We start from the raw sequence: 23,091 nt of genomic DNA on the forward strand, positions 1-23,091 counted from the left end.
CTCGTAAATCTCAGTGACGCTATTGATCAGATCATTGACTCTTGAACCATATGTGAAGTGTTGGATTTATTCCTGTTAGTTCCTGCAGCCGAGGGACGCTGCTAAACTCATGTCCTTTGTGTCTCAAGCTCAGATTGAAATGATTATTTGTTCCTTTCCTTCGTCCAGTACTGACTTTCCTTTTTTCTCTGCTTTGGCAAGGTCTGATCTGACAAAAATCCCAACACAGAAAAAGTAAAAAGTTTGAATTCAGTGTTGGTGTTGAAAGTAAGCTTATTATCCAGGGTTGATTCCAAATACTTAAACTGATTAACCTAGATTTCCCTTTGATGATGACAGGAGGAAAAAAGCAGACCTGAGTTGCCAGGTTTATGGCTACTTCTTCTTTTTTTTTATGATTTGCATTTTTTAAATTTATTTTATTTTATTTTTTATTTTTTTGTGAAGGTCTGCCCGTGGCCTCTATCAAGAGGAACATTTAACAATTAAGATAATTTAGCTGTAAATAAAATGGCCTCCCTGCCGTCAGTCAGTTTCCGTCACATGTTGACCTTTGACCTGAGGTCATCCGTGACGTGTTCTGACCCGGGCCGCCTCAGGTTGACACAAAGCGGAAAAAATATTAGGATTTTATTTCATTCTGTAAAGGGAGAACTTCAACTGTCTGTAAGTGGAGTTTCAGTGGAATTATGTTGTGTTGTTTTCATATGTTTTACAAGACGAAGTGAGCTGATTTATATGTATTTGCACTTTTCACAGAACAAGCGACCGTTAGCCGCAAGCTAACGACGGTTAGCTATGGAAAAAGTAGAGCAGATTTTAACGGACACCTCGTTTCTATTTATCTGTGTTTTAGTTATTTTCTTTTGCGATGAGTGATTTATATTCCTGACCATGTATAATTTTATTTTCAAGTAGCGCTAAGGTAAAATAAATTTGTTCCCATTTGTTGGCGCAGACTATTTACCTGCGTTAACCCGCCTGCGGCGCTTTAGGATGACTGTGCAGTTTCACTTTAAATAACTTGTACATATTTGTGCTATTTGAACTTTTAATAGATTTTGTGCTTTGTTTAGAGCAGATAGTCACAAAAATAGTCAACAGACTGAATCTAAACAGAAACACATTGTTTCCATGCTGATAACTTAATGTAATTATATCTCTAGAATACATAATAAAGACAGCTTCTGGATCAGCTCTGTGGATATGGAGCAGATTTGTGGCCCTGGTAGATTTGTGGAAAATGTGTGAAATGTCTCATATATTCTCAGTTTTTTTGCCCTGAGTATTAGCATTAAACAACAGTTATAGCAAAGAGTGGCAGCAGCTGTGGCTGTCTTGTATGTTATCTTGGTGGCCAGCCTGAAAACCTTCAACATTGTTTCTCTACTTCATTGTTTCTGTAGGATCTGCTCGCTGTCTTTGTCGGGCAGAACATCCCCCTGCACTACGTAGCAACTCTGTCTACCGAGGAAGGTCACTAGATGTGGTTGAAAGCTGTGGAACTACCAAGTAAGTGCATATTGTATTGAGATTATTTCATGTTTGTGCTGTTTCTTTAATTTTCTTGTATACACACACACATACACACACTATGCTACTTTATCCTTCTACTCTTAATTTCTTTATTTCAGAGCAAAGTATTGTACTTTTTATTTCAGTACAGTGTATTTCACAGCTTTAGTTACTGGTTCCTCTTCAGACTTAAATTATACGTTTAAACATGATTTTTTTTATAACTATAACAGAAAAATGCTGCAATGCCACTATTGAATACTCTAAAGACATTTTTCTAACAGCATGTCTTGATTTGCAGAATTTAAAATTCAAAACATTTATTTGTAGTTGAGTACTTTGCATAGTGTTATTGGTATTTTTACTGAAGTGAAGTATCTGAATACATTTTCTGAGGCCTTTCCTCAGTGGTATTCAGACCATTTTCTTAGGTAAAAGTAGTAATACCACAAATGTCAGTGGGATTTTAAATGAGGTTTTGTTACTTCTGGAACAAACCTGGAGGTTTCTAGTCTCACTTTAACTCTATATTACTAACAATCCTTGATAATAGAGAGAGCCAAATATGCAACATCAAGGCAGAAACACTGATCGCCACAAAGAGACTGATGTACAGTTTAAGACAAAACATGGATGCTTTCCTCAGCGAGCTCCACCTCCTTCCTCCGACACAGATAACGTGTCTCTCCCCTCTCTCTCCTCTCCGAGCTCCACAGCTGTACAGGAAATCAGTCATCCACCATCCACTGCTGTCGCCATGGCAACACAGAGGGGGAAATCCATTCTCTCTTTCTGTCACCACCCCCTCCTCCCTCTCCTTTCTTCTGTCTCGTTGAATTAGGTGTAGCTCGGCTCAGACCATTTTCACGGGGTGGTTTTTTGTGTTTAAAAACAACGGAGGTCAATAATTACAGTACACTTCCAATACTTAAATCATGAAGAAAGGCTGAAATAATGATTTGATCTGCTCCATTAAGACCCATTCTTACACTTTATGTTTGTCATCTTGCAGTCAGCTTTCTACAAGTCTCCTCCATTTGCATCCTTTGTACATACATTTTATCTTCTGATCTATGAGTGGGTATGTGTGTGTGTGGGCAATCGTTTGAGCCGATTGTTTGAGAGCATTAGGTGACAGTGTGTCTCCAACAGTAGTGGTGACCTCTCTGTAAATCCCATGGGGCATTGGGGCAGGACAGGCGGGGCGGCTCTGCTCGGCTCGGGCCAGCAGCTGCCTGGAGGAGCCAGATGGTCGCAAATCAGAAATGAAATCCAGGCCCTTCCCCCGCCAGTCGTGATAACCCCACCCCTCATGCACACAAACACACACACACACACACACACACAATACATGTACATGATCATTCAAGCATCCTTCATCCTCTTCCTCCCCCTCACACAAAATCAACATTGTCATGATGGTTTACGCTCTTCTTTGCTGGTAGAGAAAATCTTATAACATTGGGCTCATTAAACCCTAAAAATACGTTTGATATGAATCCAGGGCAGTTTCTCCCAGTTCCTCAAAAGCCGACTGCAATTCAGCGCCACCGTGATACAAAACAGCTCTATTAATTCCACCAGAAAAGGCACTTTTACTGATACCAAGTCTGAAGACACCACATCTGCCCATGTCCTCTTAGAGGTGGATTAACAGCACATAATAAACCAGCCTATTAACCAAAACAGCTGCACTGACACCACAAGGTTCAGAGATGATCCCCAGAGCCGATAATAAAACATAGTAATCAGATTACAAATAAACAAATCTCTGGATTTATCTCCTCTCTGGTGATGGAGGGAGGGAGGGAGGGGTCTCACTGTTACTGTCAGTGCTGATGTTCAACAAGGCCATAACATACAGTAGCAGAGGGCAATGATTTTCAACCAGGCTTCCTGCCACGGGGAAGAGGAAAGCTCAATGAATGGTTGAAATAATTAGCTAAACATCAGCTAACAGATAAACTTTATTTTAAAACGTTAGATAAAAGTAATGAATAAATAGTTAGCTAAAAGTAGGCTAATGGATAAACAATTAAAATGCAGTGTATAACAACACTGAGCACGTCTCTGGTCAGTAACACTAAAATCTCCACAGTCTAACACGAATCTGTGGAGAGATGTTCTGCCAAGCTGCACTTTTCTCGAGGGGGTTTGTTGCTCTACCTTCCACTTTAAAATACTCCAAAGGTTTTCTTGGATTCAAGTCAGGGGACATACTTGGCCAGGGTATAGCTCTCACTTTTTTCTTCTTTGAAAGCCGTTGCATGATTTTTGCAGCCTGTTTGAGATCATTGACATGTTGGAAAATTCCTCTCCTGCCAAGCTTCTTGAGTCTGTGAATCATCTTTTCGTTCACTATTTGGGTATCCAAACCTGCATTCATAGTTCAATCTCTCAACGTCATCTCTCCTGCACCTTTTGCACCATGCGGCTGCATGTCAGCACACTCCCACCTCTATGGAGATAATTAGCTAAAAGTAATGATTAAATGGGTAAAATATGTTGCCAAAAGTAACAAAGCTAAGGGTTGAAATGTCTCATTTCTGCCAATCCAAGTGGTATGAATACAAACTTGCAACTTTTCAATTAAATTGTATGGAATTTTTTACATATAGATAATAATAATGGCATCTAGTTCACAATCCATGATAAGAACATATGAAAAATGACATATGGTGCCAATGAACTTCTGATCGGGCCTGTAGGAGCACATCAAGACAAAAGTTGGGAAAACCTGGCTTAGTGGACCCAGGAAGGGCTATTACCCATCACTGTGGTATCCTGGTGACAAAGGCTTCCTGTATTCACCTCCACAGGAACCATGACTCACTAATTCTCTATTTTCCTCCTCCTCCGCGCTCTCTGTCTCTCCCTGAATGTGTGCTGCTACTGTAAGGTTCAAGGAGAATAACATCTGCATGAATGGTGCTGAGGAAAATGTGATTCACAGAAAACGTGACACTTGGTTGAGACAGCAGGGCGAAGATGAGTAACGTTAGCTGAGTTTACCTGCAGGCAAAGAGCACACATGCATGAAAGCAGAAAGTACAGTATGCTCATACTAACACAAGTGTGCACGATAACACATGCATATCATCAGAAATATACAACACAAAACTCATAGACTAGGAAGTGCTTAGATAGTGTGCAACCCTTTTAAATGTTTCGTTTTTTTAATAATTGAAAATATTTAGAAATGTTTAATCTGCCTCTAGCTCAAGATGTGAACTAAAGTACATACAATAACAATGTCTGCACCAAATTCCCTGACAATTAAGCTAACACTTTGTTAAATATTGCACTGAAAATCAAAACTGTCAACCTTGTGGTGGCACTAGAGAAGTCAAGGTATCACTAAAGTCAATAGGCTTCATCCTCTGGGGTCCATGATCCATGTCTGTACAAATTTTCTTGGCAATCCATCTTGTTTCAGTCTGGACCAGTTTGTCTGACACTGGCATCTCCACTGCCCCTGTATAAGGTGTAGCATATCTGTACCTTATCTGTACCATATCCGTTTCATAAGATTGGACTTAAATGTGTTAACATCCTGCCTACAGACACATCAACATATGCAAACATATGCAACCAAAAACATAATCTGCTCAGTTAAGGTAACGCTCCCTCTCACATACACACCAGCTGCATGCACACATGGCACACTTGATCTTGTTGATCTCGCTCTAATTGAATGCATCCTGTACGTGCAGAAAATCCTCTGTACATAACCACCCAGATGTGAAAGAGCAACGTGTGCAGCACACTTCTGTTTATGTGTGTTGTTCCAGCTTTGGTGTATAGTTGCTGGGACACAGTTTCTTTTTTTGTTGAAATCTTTGATGGTGCACTGTAATGTGCAAGTGGTCTAAAGCCTCAACCCTGTCATATGTCATGTGAGCAATGCAGGGTGTTGTTGTTGTTGAGGGTTGAATTAATGTTTCTCATGCAATGTCTGGATTCATCTACAGTAGCAAAACATGTGAAATGCGAGTTAAGAAAGAGGAAAATTAGCAGCTGAAACCTAATTAGGGACCAGTATGAATATTTATCAAGATGGAAATCCAGCTAGTCCAGACTGTCAGCTGTCCTGGTATGCATTTGTTTACCGTAGGTGTTTAGAGAGACAGTTAAGGCTTTTCCTGTGGACCTCTGGGAGACGGAGGGAGTGTGTCCTTATAGGAGTAAAGAGAAGACAGAGAGAGGGAGGGAGGAGGAAAAGAAGAGAAGGAGGAGGAGGTGGGTAGTTTCTTGCAGCCTGAGCATTTGGCTAAAGGGTGGAGACTCAGAGCAGCAGTGAGGAGGGAGGCAGGGAGGATCTCAGCTGGAGCAGAGAGAGAGAGAGAAAGGGAGAGGCACACAGAGAGTGAAGTGTGTGCTGAGTGTGTGGATGTACTCGCCTGCCTTGCTGACAGACTGTGTGTGTGTTTGTGTGTAACAGAAAGAGGGGAAATCGCGTGGATACTACTCCACAGGACTGGATGCATTTTGGCATCACGGGAGCAGAGCACACACACAAAAAAAGGTAGGATTTTTTTTTTCTTTATACATTTTTGGGGGCAGGTATTATTTATGTCTTTCTGTTTTGGTGGCATCTGGGTTAATTTCATCCAAGACAGGGTGTGTTCCAGAGGAGGAGGGGGGGGTTTTCATATCCACGCTGTCATTTTGTCAGCGCTCGAGGGGCGAGATTGATGCTGCTGGCTGGTTTACATCATGGAATCCCCTCCTCCCACTAAAATCTCTCAAAACCTCCTCACTCTGAGGTGAGCTGCTGCTTTATTTTCCCCCATCTCTTTCCACCTTTCATACATGTGTATATGTGAGGGAAATAAGAGAATGGGCTCTCTTGCTCCTTTCTCCCTCCTTCTTCCCTCAGGATTGGGCAGATCTTATAATGTGGAGCCAGAGGAATTAAGGGCATCTGTTTCAAAGGGATATTTGCACGAGCAGGGAGAATGAAAACGAGACAGATGAAAAACAGGGGATGTGGCACACAGAAGGGGATGCTAAAGACAGAGGCACCAGAAAACCAGGGAGGAATCCCACAAGCCTCCTGTGAGGTTTTCCAGTCATTCTCAACCCTCTCGCCCTCTATATCGTGAGGATAGAGCAGTCAACCACACACAAGCTCCATGTAGTAGTTGTATCAGGCAGATGGCTGGGAGAGGAGGAGGAGGAGGTGGAGGAGGAGGGGTGAGGTTGGTGTTTTTATGTTGCTCACAGACAGATACCATTGCTGACAGTGTCATGCATTTGCAGGAAAACTGAGAATACGAACACAGATGTGCTGTTTTTTCCACTCTTAGCTCATCATGCGAGGCCATCGTCATGTACAACTCACATTAAATCATCCAATTGTGTTTTTGGTTGTGTGTTACACATCCAGGCCTCTTACAAATGCACGCAGCAAGTCAGAATTACGCAAGTGCTTACGTCCAGGCGGCTCCTACTGTATCTTGAAGCCAAGCTGCTCCAAGGCCACAGATTGTTTCACACGTGTCAGTGTTGAGGCTACAAGAGAGGTTCACAAAGTGTCCAACGTTACACAAGAAACATAAAAAACCTTGAACACAATGGAAAGCATTGAGCACTCCAGAAAGTAGAGAGGGAGAAGGGGAGGAGTAATGGAGAAGAATAAGGGAAAATGAGCAGCCATATACACTTTATTAACCACTTTGACCTCTCCACTCCCTTCACAGTCTTCAACTAAAACAGTCCCTCTATTTCAGGCCAAAGTGTGAGGAACTCTCCACAGGGCTGGGCTTCCCAAAAGCATCTTTCTGGTTGAAGTCATCTCTCTGTGAACTAGAAGCATTTATGAAACTTTAATCGGACTAACGTGTGTCTCAGATGTAGAGAGATTCAGATGGAAGGTAACATGAGGTAGAAGGACGATGCTGCGCTGAAGGTTTGACCTTTGTACTCGCTGCACCTGTTTGCGTCTAACAGTGTTGATTTAGGTTTTTAAGCTTATTCAAGCGTGCTGTGGTTGGTCTATATAGTACACTATAATATACACTATAAAGTGTCCAGAGCTGTTCATAGGGCTTTTGAGGAAAACCCAAATCAAGTGTTAAGCCTGTCAAGTCAAAAGATGCAACCTGAATTTTTTTCTTTCTTGTCAAGTCTTTAGGAAGTAAAAGTCCAAAGCCTCGCTGCACTAAGTCACATCTCTAGTGTTGCATGATCAAGTCTTAGGCCAGGTTTTAGGTCCACATTGGCAAAATTTGAGAGTCGAATGTTTCTGAATTATATATAAGTTATTATACAAGCTCTATTTTAAGCCTTTTTTAAGTGTTGCTCAAACAAGTATCGAGTCATTGAGGGTAAAACGTGAGACAAGTCTCAAGTCCTGACTTTTGTGACTTAAATCTGACTCAGGACCAAGTCTCAGGTCCTGCAAAGATGTTTTTGGGTCTTTTGGCCCATCTGGTCCAATCAGGACTCAGATCAAGTCTCAAAGTCTCGAGGGAAAGTCCAACTTAAGTCAAGACTCAGAGCAGTTTTATGTCTTTGGGGACAAGTACAAATCAAGTCACAAGTCTGTTCCAGATAAGTTAAAAAAAAGAAGGCTTGAATATTTTTCTTGTCAAGTCTCAAGTCAGTTCCTTAGGGAGTTACGTCTCAAATAAATCAGGCCTCAAGTCTTGTCCAACCAAGTCTGAAGTAAGGTCTCAGGTGCTTGAGGACAAATCAGTAGTTAGACACAAGTGATCTGTAGCAACTTGCATTAGAAGTTTTTTAGGTCTAAATGCTTTGACAAATACTCTGTTTTTGACAGTTTGGATGAAATCTATGGCACGCAGTATCCTCCTTAAAGCAGATACACTTTCATTACTTTTCAGCCATTTAGAACAACTCAGGGTCTGAAACTCTCCAAGGAGCACACTCACACTCTCAGCAGAATCTAAACAAGCCCGGATGTTTGTAATATTGTTAACAGCCCAGGAGTCTGGCTGTGTTATTCTTGGCATGCTGATTGATTCCAGAGGAAAAGTATGTTTATGCCTCCTCACTCAAATGCAAATGCAAAAATCCTGCTGATTCCTCACAGTTAAAGCATGGGGAAGAGATCTTAATGTATACAAAAGATGGTAAAACTATCATTTGTGACACAGGGCAGGAAGTTATCCTTAAAAACTGGGCCACCACACCAGCCACTTCCGAATATGATTTCCAGAGTGGAAAAGAAGCTCCACACAATGGTTGGTTTCTTGCCCAAGTGGCCAGGGGAATTTAAAACAACCCTCTCAGTCAAAACCAAAATTCACCAGTGTTGTTTGGCTGGTGGCTGGTGTAAATTTTCCACCCTGGTCACACAAAAGCATGTGTTTTTTTGTTTTTTTTAATATGCTTCCAAAGCTATGTAACTGTTCCTGTGACAGCAATGTTACACATTGTTTCTACCCCACTGAATGTACTGATGTTATGTAACACACCTATCAAAGGTTTTAAGCACAAGTCTTTAAACGTTTGAGGAAAAGAAAACCACTTGGTCACTGCTTTAATCTAACAAAGAAGAAACATGCCGGGCCTTGATCGTTTGATTTAATAAACATAATAGACCACATTTGCACTCCCTGGAGCAATAAGCATCCTCCCTGCTGCCTCCTTGACTCCCAGGGGATGCATCATTTCCTGGGCCACTGCCTTCTCACTTCCCCCCTTCTGGGACCTAGATTAACCCTCAACACACACACACACACGCACACGCACACACACACACACACACATATATGCATACATGTGCATACACCACAGCCTCTAAGATGGCAGGATGGGTAGAGCATGTTGGGGGTGGCACAGATGTCTGGGGTAATCGAATGGTCATGGGTGGTGGTGGTCTGACTGAGAGGCAGCAGCACGAGGTGAAACCAGATACAAACTGAATAGCTCCATTAAAATGAACTGGATTAATTGTATTAGTGTTCATTTTGGAGCGGTACCAGCACCAGCTCTTATTCAGGCACAAGTATTTTATTTTATTAATATTTTATGAAAATACTGAAGATTTGAAACAGTTTTCAGGTGCTTTCATTTTTCTTTTTTTAAGTCATGAATGAAACAAAACCACAAACCTCCTTCCCACATACACTATGGATCCAAACCACTGAGGTACTATTATAGTTATAAATAAAAAAACATGACTCAGGGTAGGAGATGCACCGTAATCTTACTAACATGCTGTAGATACTAAATGTAAGGGGATAATAGGATTTTCTACTTAGGACTCTATTTGCACACATCAATTACATCTATCTCTATGAAAATTAGAATTGGTATAGTAGATATTTACATTACATTTACACTGATACAAGTTGGCAGAGACAAAAAAGTTACTTTCGGCATAAACAAAAACAAAATTGACAATTGTAGACAGGCAGAACAGAACTTCAAAACATGACTTTAAATGACAGATGTGGATCTAAAAGACATTTATAAATGAGACAAGAAGAAGTAAGAAGAGGAAGCGGATGAACTATCTCTACTTCTGCGGTTGCTAGTATACTATTAATAATGTACATTATTTGTTATCTCGTTTCAAGATATATTAAAGCATGCAACTATGTCAGTGTTCCACAGATAACAACACTGCAGTACAGTGAAAAGTATACTTCAAACTGTAAATATGAGGGGTTTATTTTCATAATGTTTGTTTTTATTACCTAATTTAGTATCTAGTCTTTTAACATGTTATTAATCTGATTGAAGAAAAGACGACCTCTAGGACACACTAAACTGTTCCATATGTTCCATCTTCTTGTTGAATGGATGGTGGAGGCTGTTGTGATGTGATCCTGGAGGCCAGGTCCAGGTCTAGGCCAGAGTGCAGCTCAAAGCTCTGCATGTTCAGAAATAGTGACGTTGAAGGAGGCTCAGCTGTCACACTCAGCGTCATCTCCCCAGACGATCGAGGCCTGACAGCTCTGCTCTCTGTGTCCCATCTCTTTCTCTTTGTGTTTGTGTGCAGAGAGATCTGTGTCCTTTCTCCTATTCAAGGGCAGGGATCTGTGCTATATTACATTCAAGAGTCAATATCCTCTTGATCGTGTTCATTAATAACTCCGGAGGTCAGTTTTATATTACTTCTCCTTGCTGCGGTAGCTGTAAAAGCCTCTCTGGAAGAAGATATTACCACCGCATGTCGGTCTCTTTTATCTTCCTGATAAACTTTATTCCTATTTCCAGCTTTTATGTTTTTTTCCCATTCTGTGCAACCTCTCCTATCTGTTTACAACTCTGTAAATCTTTGTTGAGCTGAGTGTGCCCTTCACTGCCTCTTGTTTCACAGTGACATCGCAGAGTGTACCTCATTGTCCTATGACACACTGAGGATGGTACAGTCACTCAGTCCCACTGTGAGGGCTCTGATGACTGAACTGTCTGCACGGGCGTGAGCGCTTTTGCATGCTCATGCTCCTCTGCCATGTTTTTTTTAAGAAATGATAAACAGCTTTGTATTTCTGAAAATCTGCAGCGTGGTTCTGGATTCATTTTGTGGGTTTTGTAGTAAAACACAAAAAAGAAACGACTCACTCAGCACAGGAAAGGACCATGTCAGCTTTTACAGTAACAACTGGAGTCAGGAGGTTTTTTGTGTGATAAACAAAGCAGCAATAGGGTCAGTTCCCTCAAATTATAAAAAAAACCCAACTTTTTTCTGTCTAAGCTTTTTTTCATCCATTAGTCAACCATTCATTTAAAACCTCCAATGAACGGTAGAGGTCCAAACATGGTAACCGGAACTGGACCCAGCAGGCCAGTCGAGGTTTGGACTTCTCAACAGGCTGAAATGTTGTAAATCATTTACTCATCACAGCAGAAATGTAACTGTGTGTTTGTCTGCTCTAATGTAAACTGCAGTTGTTAGCATGCCTAATTAACTAGCTTACTACCTACAGTCGTGACCAACCATTAGTTCCACGGCCAAGGAGCACATCATCAACTGACTCCATGTGTTTGTGGGTTCACAAGTTATATTATAAGAGTCTTCACAGCCAGCACACCCACTGTGAAGTATTTTGTCACTGTGGTGAAGCTGGTCCTGGGTGGTATCTGAGTTGAGGATATTGTTAGCAGATCTCTCCTGTTCTGACATAGATTTGGGTAAATTACACTCCAGCAGCCCAAACCAACGTTACCTGAGACAACGTTATAATTAACAGACACATCGGTTTGTCCTCATTTTAAAAAGCATATTCTCTTGTGAAACTGTGAAACATACTGTTTGAAAAACACATATGTTTCACTCAGTAATTAGCTATGCAGCTAAACAGGGTTATGTTAGAATGAAGTAATAGTCTGATCTCACATTTTTCTTGTACTTCAAGGACTAACTTGATACTGCAATACAAGAACAACGCTGTTTCATCGTCTATATGTGAATCATGGCTCATCAGCTGTTGAGGACAGTGATTGTCTGCTTGGGACACACAGCTTTAGCCTCAGTCTTTTACCATTATGTATGTAATCATGAGCTGGAAACATTAGCTACTCATTTCAGCCGTCACCAGCAAGACACGGGAATTTTCTTTTGTCTGCCTAAAATCAACGACACTTTCCTCAATAATTACTCAGAATTTCCAGGGTAAATTTGTGAGGTATATCATATGTAGACTACAGAACGTATCATGCAAGGATGGAAATGTGGACAAGTTCAGCAGAAGTAACTTTTGGGCACAGGACTTAGCAAAGGGTCAGTTGAGCATCACTTCTCATATACACGAGGCTTATGTTGCCCTCAAAACTTAGCCCCAGTTGTTTCTGAGCAGGGGTCCCATCCTGCCTCCTCTGAGTCCCTGCAGACCCTCGCAGGTTAATCGCTGGCTCTCCAGGGTCCAGATGGCTGAGCCAGGGACAGATTTTTAATTACCACGCTCTGATTTCACACCCTGGGCATCACAGAGGACAGAACACTCCCTGCCTGGCCGCCTTAATTTCTCTCTTTGGATGGTGTAAAGGAAAAAAAGACAGGATAATAAGGTGTGCACTACAGAAAGAGAAAGGGGGAGGGAGAGCCGAGCCGAGAGCCAGCGTGTGTGGGAGTACGTGAGAGATCGTCACTCTCGACAGGCCAGGAATTATATTTTCCTCGCCAGGATGTTTCCTGCGGCGCTTAATCACCCTTTAAGTCAGCGACACCCAGAGTCTAGCAGCAGCTATAATCACATCTGTGGAGGGCCTCGTCACGAACACAGACCCCCCGAAAACCCCGGAGGAAGGTGTTCAAAACAGCTCCAAATGGCAGGGGAAGGATGGCGGAGGGGGTCAGATTGATTCGGTGGTGTTAGCAGCAGGACGGAGCATGCTGGGGGTGTTTCAGTCCCATCAATGAACACCTGTCGGCCACGGAGGGAGGGATGGGAAGCAGAAGGCTGGAACACAGGAGAGAAATGGATCACCAGTCACATCCCATAATGCATCTTTGCAGTTCACTCCAAGATGTTTCACCAGCATAAAGCAGAGAACAATATTGCCAAAGCATTAAGATAAAAGAAGAAAAAATTGCCTGCTCTCTTTGTTTTAACTCTGTCTCTCATCCCCTGAGCTTGCTGCTGACTTTTTTTACAGTATACAGTAAACTGATCTGAGACCTGGAAAAAAAAACAGTGAAAGAAGTTAGACTGCAGTCATGACCTGGATTTGATATCACGCTGACACTTTGGTGCTGCTTCAGTGTACGACTTGAAACGCCATAACACAAATCCTCTTTTTTTCTACACTGAAATGTGAAAACTGCAAAGAACCAAGGACCACTCCTACAAAACATTAAATTTGAATAACTAATCAGTGTTTTTATGGATCACATGACTGCTCATATGGGAAAGGTTACACTCGGGGTGATGAACCCACAGATAACCAGTGTCTTTAGTGTCTTCCAGCTCAGTTTTCTTGGTTTTACAGCTCACAGTGTTACTGTTTTGGTTCAGTAATTTCTGCACACTACCTGCCCAGCACCAAACAACAAACTTTAGCAACTAGTTAATGAACATTATGGAGCATTTCACAGCTAAAGAGACAAATATTTTCCCCAGGGGTTGGTGGAGACCAAAAACAGCTATAAAGATAGTGCATATTGGATCTACATTCATCAGCTGACTGTAAACACCACTCAACATGACTGATAGTGTTGTTTTGCACCTATGTGATGTGTAGCTAGGCAGCTGTTTGCTAATAGGTGTGCCACGTGAACTATAAAAGTTGTTTCCACTGCCCCCAAGTGGCCATAAAATCACTAAATACACATTTAACTACAAACAATCTTTGCCTGATCAAACATTGAATCTCAGATGCATGCTATACACGTTTAGACTTTTAGATGTAGCAGGCAGACATCGTTTTCCATTATTTTCTGTATAATGTGAACATCCATTAGGAGACTTTGGAGCTTGCTTGAGCTGTGTGATCCATCACAGTTAAAACTGTTGCATTATGATTGCAGCTTGATCAATACAGATTGATTTAAACAAACTGCACTGCATTACGTCCTAATGATGGTGTGACTTTGATACAATTGAATGCAAACTTGCTGCTCAAAGAGATGGATTACACAACTCAAGCAAGTTTCATAAGTGCACTAATGGATTTTTACAATGTGTGGAAATGAATGGAAACCAGTAGATGCCAGCAGTGGTAGACAAAGAACATTACATTTCAAAAACACAAGCAGCATAGTCTACAGAATGGTTAGCTGTATTGTTGGGTAGATACTAAATCAGGCTAAAACCACGGCTATTGGTCCTTTAAACATTCTGCACAAACTGTACAATATGGTTCTACACATTTCAGAACAGGAAATTCAGTGGAAGCAAAAACACCCCACGATGATAAACCCGTTGCCTTTCATATCTCCACTGCCTCCAAACCAGCAGCACTCAACAGACAGTTGTTCATTTTTCCTGAGAAACTCCCAAATGTAAATGTGAGTCTGATGAGTGATGAGCCGGATGTCTGAGAGTGAGCACACACTCTGAGCAAATAAAACTTGCTCGTAAGTTACAGGTAACGTGACTGTGACTGTTTGTCATCTTCCCTGCCCTCAGCAATAATATTTCATATTCCCTGCATGTGGTATAAGACTCCTAAAACAGTCAGAGTTCTGGTGAAATGTGTCTGTGTCTGCAGCACGTACAAGTATCCAGAACTGTTCCAACATGGGCTCAAACTCATAATCTCCCTGACGTCGTCTTCGATAAGAAAATTACTGTTTTAAGTCAAACTTTTGTCATTTTATACAGTGAAGTTCTTCTATAGTCGGTTGTTTTTAGACCTTAAACTAGACCTGCAACAGTCAATTAATCAATTAGTAATTAGGAAAATATCAATTTCGATTTTCTGACCTGATTTTGTGTTTTCCATTCAAAAATTTGAATTTATGACAGTAATATCCTTTCTTATATAAACCTGCAAGACAGTCTTGCTCCGCAGAATAGTTTAAGAATCACTGCACTGATTAAGTTATTGTATGTCTTGCATAACACAGTGCAACAGTGTAGATTAATGGCTCGTGATTAAGGTCTGGTGACAGTGCACCGCAGAAAGAGCTCCTGCTCTCTTTTTTATTTGTTTTTTAAAATCTAAGCAGTTTCAGTGTCTCTACAATACTCCGGCTCAGGGCTTTGGCCGCTGTTGGCAAGGTTTTGTTAATGGATGCCTCACTGTAACGTTGCTTTTACGTTGTGTGCTGCCATGATTTACGATGGGTGGAATTCCCTTCCTCTGCAGATCTGCTCATGCAGGGTAATTGGCCCATTTATCAGAAGCAGCAGAAAACCGAGCTGCAGAGTCACAGATGCATTAAGAACAAATCTGTTGGACCAGAGAGTGAGAGATGGAGGGGCAAATGGAAAGAAAGAAGAGGAGAGGTGAATAGGTCAACACGGACAGAAGCTCAACTTCAAGGAATAGTTTGACATTTTGGGATATACACTTACACACTTTCTTGCTAAGAGTTAGATGAGACGATTGATATGACACTGATCTCTGTACATTCAATATACAGCTGGACTTAGCAGCAAGTTAGCTTAGCTTAGGATAAGGGCTGGAAACGGCTAGCTCTGTCCAAAGGTATCAAAATCCACTGCTCACAAATAAACACATAATGTCATTTCTTTAATCCATACAAAATGCGAATTGTAACCGTAGCTATGAAAAGCTGTGGTATTACAGGTGGTTTTATTGCAGACTGTTTCCTTGCCAAGAGCAATGACTTCCTGAAATAGTTCAGCACATAACTCAGTCATTATGCTAAGCTAAAATAATCAGCTGCTGGCTGTAGCTTCATATTTAACAGACAGATACAGGAGGCTTTATGCTAAACTAATTGTAGTTTCATGTTGACTGTACAGACATAGGAGTGGTATCAATATTCTTATGTAACTTTTGGCATAAAAAGAAAGTGAGTGCATTTCCCAAAAATGTGGAACTATTCCTTTAAAACCATAAATTTATTTGTTTGTTGTTGATTTCCTTCTGTAGTTTGTTGTGTTTGCACGCTGTGACATTCTGACACAGTGATCAGAGGACGGAGGCCACATACACACACACAACAAGCCTCGGCGTAATTTATCAGGAATGCAGGAATGAAAGCGCAAAGAGCTTCTGCCTCTGATCAGCCTCTAAATGTCACTGTCTTCTACTCTCTTTATCTCTTTCTCTCCGTCTGCAGAGAGCGGGGCGGACACAAACTGCTGACTGAACCGCAGGCAGACACTGGAGCAGAGTGCGGAGGAGTAAGCAGACAAGGTAAGTCGAGACAAGAGGAAGAGGCCATGCAGCATGAGGAGAGAAGACAGAGACCGGCCAGTTTCATAATATTACAGCACCAGAGGTCAGTTTTTGAATTTATGGTGACAGTTTCCACAAAGTCGTCGACAGCTGACACAGTTGAGACCCGTGTCCATCTGAATGCATTATTTATTAGCGCCTGCTGGGATGTCACAGCGTTATCAGCATGTTGACACCATGTGCAACATCTCAGGATGGTATTTTGAGAAGCTGACAGATAGGAAGGAAGGAAGGACGAGAGGTTTTATGATACAGATGAGCAGCAGTAAAATTCTACCCTGAAAGAATTGCAAAACCATCTTCTAAAGCTAAAAGGACAAGCAACTATATTCTCTGTTTATGATTCATTTTAAAGCCTTTTAGTTGCCTTCCAGGTACCAGCTAGTCCGCTATGTGCCACCCCTCCCTCTCTAGATATGAAAATGTCAGGGTGGCATTTTCGCACACTAGTGACAGCTCTGCTAAACAGGTTATCTTTAATGTCTTGCTTTTTTTTTTTTTTTTTATTTAACATATTTTGCACATCCAAGTTTGCACTTGTTAACATAAGTGAACTGAGACACGTTGTCATTTTTACACATTGTTTTATACAGATTAAACAAACAGGATAGAGCCATACAAAAGCTTAACTGCACAAAAAAAGGTGGACCGCTCTGAAAAAAGTCGCTGGGTGCAGCTTTCCTCCTCCATGCTGCCTCATACACTCTCTCCTCATAACGCTGGCACTCAGAAAAAAACACCATATGGACACATGCCCTAAGACACCATTTAACATATTCCTTTATGATATTAACTTATATGTATTTTACATTGTCGTCATGTCTCCCTGTCAGTTTCACACAAACTAGGCTATTGTCTCAGTGTCTGATTATTTTCTGTAAAAACTAAAGACCTACTTTTTCATAGACATCCCAGAAACCTTAAAGCGTGACATTTCTCCCTGTCAATAATAGTCTGGTGATACGCCGGCCTGTTTTGACATCTCCCCTGAGAGTTGAAACAATATTAAAGCCTCAATGTGGAACACGACAAAGACTAATTTCTACTCAGAGTTTTCAGTCACGCCCCTGTAGTAAGTCTCTGGCCCATTTCTATTTTGGTGAGAGACAAAACTGAGGTTTTCATTCAAGAATCACAAGATATTTGTGCAGAATTCTCCCTTAAAGTTGTTTATAATTCCTTCATTCAGTTTTAAACTGAAAACATAAAGGAAACACACTGAAGAGCTCTGTCTGTGATTGTAAGGTAGTGCAGGAAATTTGGCATATGGCGTCCACACAGGGAACCCAGATTATTGTATTTTAACCCCACAAACATATCAATACGCTGAACCCAGGGGTCTGCTGGGAGGAAATAATCCACAAATCCTTCCAGTTGGTGTAAACAAGATCTACAGGTCCTTTCTTTGTTTAAATATTCTATATTTCTTCTGCATTTGAAAACAATATAAAACAAGTAATAGAGAAATAATGATCAGAGTAACATTTGGGTCTGCCACTTGATTTTGTTGTAAAAACTACTACTACTTCATTCATAAAAAGAGGAATCCAAAGTTTTTACTCCATTAAGACCTGACCTCAATAACAACACAAGAGATATAGAATAGATGTTTTGACAACTACCTCAGTTTGAATTAAAGCACTATAACCGTAAAAGGTGAAGCACTCCTCAGAGTGAGAACAGCCAGGATCCCTCAGCTGCACTGACTATAAAACCTGATGTTTATATTGCACTGTTAATACTGCACAGTCTGCTGCAGGTTGAGCTCGTAAATCCTCTTCAGATTGTCATTTGGTTTGCACTGACATTGGTTCGAGATATTCCAGCTCAGTCTGGAGGATGTTTCAGCCATAAAAACGTGAGGATTAAGTAAATACTCTAAATTTTCTCTTACACAAGTGTTTTAAAAGTATTTCCAGTAACTCTCAAAATGGGAAGGAGTAATATACAAGTCTATTAACCCTCATACTGTATTTAGAAATTTGATTTTGTTGATGTTCAGATCACAAGATGGAATTGCTAAATCAAAAATAACTACTTTATAATGAAACCTGTGCCGAGGTTTTAATTAATGAGGCGCATCAGGTCATCTGAGATGGGGTCAGTGTGACAGCAGAGACTCCTGCAGCAGTTTCCCGGTGCTGATGAGCAGGTGTGCCACCGTGGAGCATCAATATTCACGCTCAGCTCCAGCACCTTGCTGAGATCAGCCTCAGCCCCACACTGAGTCGTACCACAGAGCATACAGAGGGATGAAGGACGGGCGGGGGCGCGGGGAGGATTGATCACACACCAAGGATGATGCTGTTTTAGAGCGCCTGCAGCTTGATCCATTTAATCAAAGAGGTTATAAAAGGCAGAGGAGCAACTGAGGACATGAAACCAAAACTGTGAACCAAAACAGGCAGGTGACAAATGTAAGGAAAAGCAGACGCTTCCCCCAGGGAGAGAGGACTCACTGAATGGTTTGATGATAATGAAAATGATGTGATCATATGTCTTCACAGTCACCACATCCTGACCCCACTGAGATTAGAGAATTTAGAGCGAAGTGTTCAACAGTCATTAAAACTGAGACTCTGTAAAACTACTGCCAGCATAAAATTTTTGAACCTCGAAGCTGCTCTAATCAATATTTTTAGATCAAATGGCTGTTTAACACGAATGTTACTGATATTGACAAATCAAGAGGGAATTATCGTCTGACTCTGTGGTTCCCCTCAGCTCTATGCAGCATTTTAGCATCTTTCCGCTCTTTGTTTTGGTTTTCAGGCCCACAACTTTACTGTTTCGGTTCACTCTCTGTGCCATTCTTCATCAGTATCGTTTCCAACAGCAACAGGCAGCAGTTTTCAGCACAAAAAGAAAATGTAAATCTCATATAAGCCTTGCTACCTGCCCAGCACCAAATAGCTGACAGGAAAACTTTCTCCTGAAGATGCAGCATTTTATTTTCTTTATTTGCAGTGATCCCGGTGTTTTCTTTAGCAGCATTTACAATTTATTTATTATCACTACAACACTCATCAAATCTTTTTAGCATGGATTCTGGAAACACATGCTAGAATGTGATCATTTTTTGTCCCGTTTGAAAGTATTGATCAGTCAGCCCAGTTAGAATTAGTGTGTCATTGGGACTATTTTTGTCTAAAACTGACAGGAGCTTTCACTGCCACTGCATTGTTCCGTCAAAATGAGTCTTTGGAATAAAGTGGGACTTAAAAGAGTCAGCTAACAATAAATCATGGTTCAACTTGGAGTGAAAGTTAAAACCTTCTTTCAAAATAAAAATAAAAACATTGCTATTTTTGTAATGGAAACACTGGCTTCACTGACGCTTCACTGACGCTTCATCAGATAAAGTGTTGGACTTTCTTTACATCTGCTGCCCAAGAGGTAACCTGACTGACTTTGGATTGAAAAACAAACTACATCAGTGTCAGAGCACTGTGTCCTTGTGTGACACTGGCTGAGAAGTGTCAATAAGTATTAGTATGAATTAAGAAAACCACCATTGTCAGAATAAAATAAGAGTTTTCATCTCTGAAACCAGTAAAGTTACTTATCTGTTTATCTACTTTAAATATAGTGCTGGACAAAGCTCTGCCCCCTCGCTCTCCTCCCACCTTCTCTGCCTCCCCCTCACTGTCATGGGCTGCCTAGCAACTGACACCATAAATAATATGCCTGTGTCTGTGGTCTGTGTGTGTGTTCTCAGGCATGTGATAATAAACAGGGTATCTGTTACTAGCACTCCTCCTCGCGCGCCTCCTATATTATAGTGCTCGTCCTCATCAGCGACACTCTGCGCGTGAACCACAATGTTTGAGATGTTCAAACGTCTTTCTCCTGTGTGCAGACAGAACACACGAGAGCTGACTGATAGTGCCCATGGCGAGCAATAACACGGCCAGCATTGCACAGGCCAGGAAGCTGGTGGAGCAGCTGAAGATGGAGGCCAACATTGACAGGATAAAGGTGAGTTGACCAGATTAGAATCAATCTGCACACACTTTAAACTTTACTCAGGTTCAGCAGGTAATCAATAACGTGCAACATACATCATAAAGGTGGGAGCATGCCTCGTTTCAAACATGTTTACTTACAGGAAGCTCCAGCAGTTCCACATATTTTCATGTCATCACAGCAAAGCACATTAATAACATTAATTACAACATTAACACTTCAGTATATGTGTTACCCAAGACGTTGGTAATTAATGTACATTCACACTTACTGGAGTGTCTTACTGGGACACCTGGGGGAACTGAGCTATTGCTAATGTTATTAATTACATCTGTGTTTCCCTGCTATGAGAAGTCCGAACATCTGCTGTAAAAAAAGTATTTAGAGGCTTGAAATTCAGCTGAAAAGAGCCAACTTTTATTGCTCGGTATCAGAAAGTAGAAGCTGGTTTTTCATGAAATATCTTGATGCTTACCTTTTCATTTTAACCTTTTTTGTTCTTGTCAGTATTAATACTATAAATGTATGATATTTACATTTAACGGGCTAAGTCACAAGAGCTGGGTTCCAGATCTCTGACTCCATCTCTGATTAGCTCAGTAATTTAATGTGATTAAATAGCTGATGACATGAAAGTATGATCCTTACGAGCAGCACTGAGGCTCCAAATTACAACAGGAAGTCACTTAAATGTCTGAGCGTACCTGAGAAATCTTCTTGATGTGATGTCATTTGTTGACGTTGATGTGATGTCACTTTGATGATTTACTTTGCACAAGGTTAAAATGAAAAATGATTAGTTAATACAACTTTCAGAACCTGATCAGCTCAGAGTTCAAAAATCCACTTTACAGCTCACAAATTAACACTTTTTATTTTATTTGTTTAATTCATACAAAGACCAATAATTAAAAAAACCAATAATTTGCCTTTTTACAAGAGGTTATTCGGTTCTGTTTCCAGCTGTTTGAAGCCTTTATGCTAAGCTAAGCTAACTGGCTGCTGGCTGTAGCTATTCCATAGACATATACATGAGAGCTGTATCCATCCTCTTATCTCACTCTGAGGATGAGAGCAAAGAAGTATGTTTCCCAAAATATCCAAGTACTGTCTGTTAATGTCAGTGTGTATATGTGTGTTTTAAATCCAGGTGTCAAAAGCAGCAGCAGACTTAATGTCATACTGCGAAGCCCATGCCAAAGAGGACCCCCTGTTATCGCCGGTGCCAGCGTCAGAGAACCCCTTCAGGGAGAAGAAGTTCTTCTGTGCCATCCTGTAAACCCGGCATGGCCCTTCAGCAGTCTGCTCCGTGTGGGACTTTGAACGCGGACGTTCAAAATACGTAGAAATCTTCTAGTAGGAGGGCACTGTGATTATCGCCCCCTTTCTCGAACGGCACCTAAAGAGTGCAAAAATTAAAACCACAGAGTTAACATGTAAACATTAAAGGGGTTGTGATTGCTTTGTTGAGGGGTGTTGCAGCATGTTGAAGGGGTCTGTGCTTTTAGATGACACAAAAGGGATGATGATGATGACGATGTGGAGGAGTATGATGATAACCCAGAGACGTGATGGACAACCAGTCAACCTAACAAGTCTTCAGGTTGTGATGTGTACAAAACAAAAAATAGATAAAATGAGAATAAAAATATTTTGTGCTTCTTCTGGGACTTCCAAATGTTCTGTTAAATGGTTTGTGGGTGGATCGAGCTCCGTAGGACAGCAAACAAAAATACGCCTTCCACTAGACGCCACCTGATTATCGGAATGGGTTTTTTTTTTTTAAGTCGTTTATTTTATGTTTATTTCAATTTTACCTATCACCTTGGTATCTTTCTATAATTGTACGTGATTACTGAAACTGCTCTGTTTAATTTCTTTTTTTTTACACCAACAGGTTAGTGAGAGCTTTTTTAATGGGATGTTTGAAACATTCAACTCTGTGATTCTCTTTACAAATACCTTTCTGAAATTCAGTCTCTGTGTATCACCATCTATCTGGCAAATGTGATGCAGTTTGTCTCCTTCAGATACAAACCCTCTTTCTACTCTTTGTATAAAATGACTAGCAAGTAAACTGTGCTGTGCTGTGAGTTCTGGATGTTTGTGTTTGTATCATTAACTATTGCATGAAATGGACAAACGGTCGTCTCTCTTTCCTTTCGTGTGAAGATTGTATGAAACAGGGGCAGCCTCCATATGGAAGTGCCAAACAAATATTAAACAAGAATGATTCAATGTGGACTCGACAAGGAACATCTCTCAAGTATAAATAACACTGGTGACGGTTGTAAGCTTTGCATTTCAGGCTGGGAAAACACAAAGTCGCTGCAGCACTTTCACAGTCTTCAGATACTGTTTAGATGATTCACTGCTGAAGACCTGGGTGGGTTTGCTGAAGATTGGTTCTGACACATTGATGCTTTTATATTATATATGCAACAAAAAACAATTTTAAAATATTGAATTAAATTTAGGGGAAAAAATGTAATGTGTAAATGTATGAGAGTATTGCATAAATATTCTATATTTAATCAAATCTATGTGGGGCTCAGGCTAAAAGAAATATAAAATCCTAGGACACTTGTTTTCATGGTTGCAACCCTGCAAGTGGAAATATAATTTGATATACGATTCCTTGTAATTCACCCTGACGTCCAGTTTGGAGCAACCTTGAAAATTCTACTTTAATAAAAAGTGGTCTGGCTTCCATTAGTGGTGAGTTGCACAATACGAGTTTGTAAAAATGGACTGAACCGAGAGTCTGGTTCAGGTCCCTCCTCTCTGCTGCAGGTGATGCGCCCCCTACAGGTGTTTACC

General features: G+C 40.9%; 1 protein-coding gene across 3 annotated transcripts; it reads left to right on the forward strand.

Annotated features, from left to right (window-relative positions):
- The first annotated feature begins 528 nt into the window (after positions 1-528).
- LOC139632557 (guanine nucleotide-binding protein G(I)/G(S)/G(O) subunit gamma-2) lies at positions 529-22,509 on the forward strand. Of its 3 annotated transcripts, XM_071497500.1 has the most exons (6): positions 529-666; positions 1,407-1,512; positions 5,957-6,039; positions 16,185-16,263; positions 20,165-20,283; positions 21,422-22,509. In XM_071497500.1, exons 5-6 carry the CDS (start codon positions 20,197-20,199, stop codon positions 21,548-21,550), a joined length of 216 nt encoding a protein of 71 aa, XP_071353601.1. In that variant the 5' UTR covers positions 529-666; positions 1,407-1,512; positions 5,957-6,039; positions 16,185-16,263; positions 20,165-20,196; the 3' UTR covers positions 21,551-22,509. The 3 variants fall into 3 exon arrangements, with proteins under 3 accessions (XP_071353601.1, XP_071353603.1, XP_071353602.1); XM_071497502.1 differs by lacking the exon at positions 5,957-6,039 and having other exon boundaries at positions 16,187-16,263; XM_071497501.1 differs by lacking the exons at positions 529-666; positions 1,407-1,512 and having other exon boundaries at positions 5,804-6,040; positions 16,187-16,263.
- Positions 22,510-23,091: the final 582 nt, after the last annotated feature.

Source organism: Trachinotus anak, unplaced genomic scaffold (genome assembly GCF_046630095.1).
Source record: "Trachinotus anak isolate AG129_WGS33_773 ecotype Australia unplaced genomic scaffold, CSIRO_AGI_Tana_v1 ptg000015l, whole genome shotgun sequence".
Lineage (NCBI taxonomy): Eukaryota > Metazoa > Chordata > Actinopteri > Carangiformes > Carangidae > Trachinotus > Trachinotus anak.

Bases quoted from the DNA above. Each gene is read 5' to 3' on its own strand.
- LOC139632557 (XM_071497500.1), top strand. From the start codon at position 20,197: ATGGCGAGCAATAACACGGCCAGCATTGCACAGGCCAGGAAGCTGGTG. The intron at 20,284-21,421 runs GTGAGTTGACCA...TTTTAAATCCAG, and splicing joins CCAACATTGACAGGATAAAG to GTGTCAAAAGCAGCAGCAGA.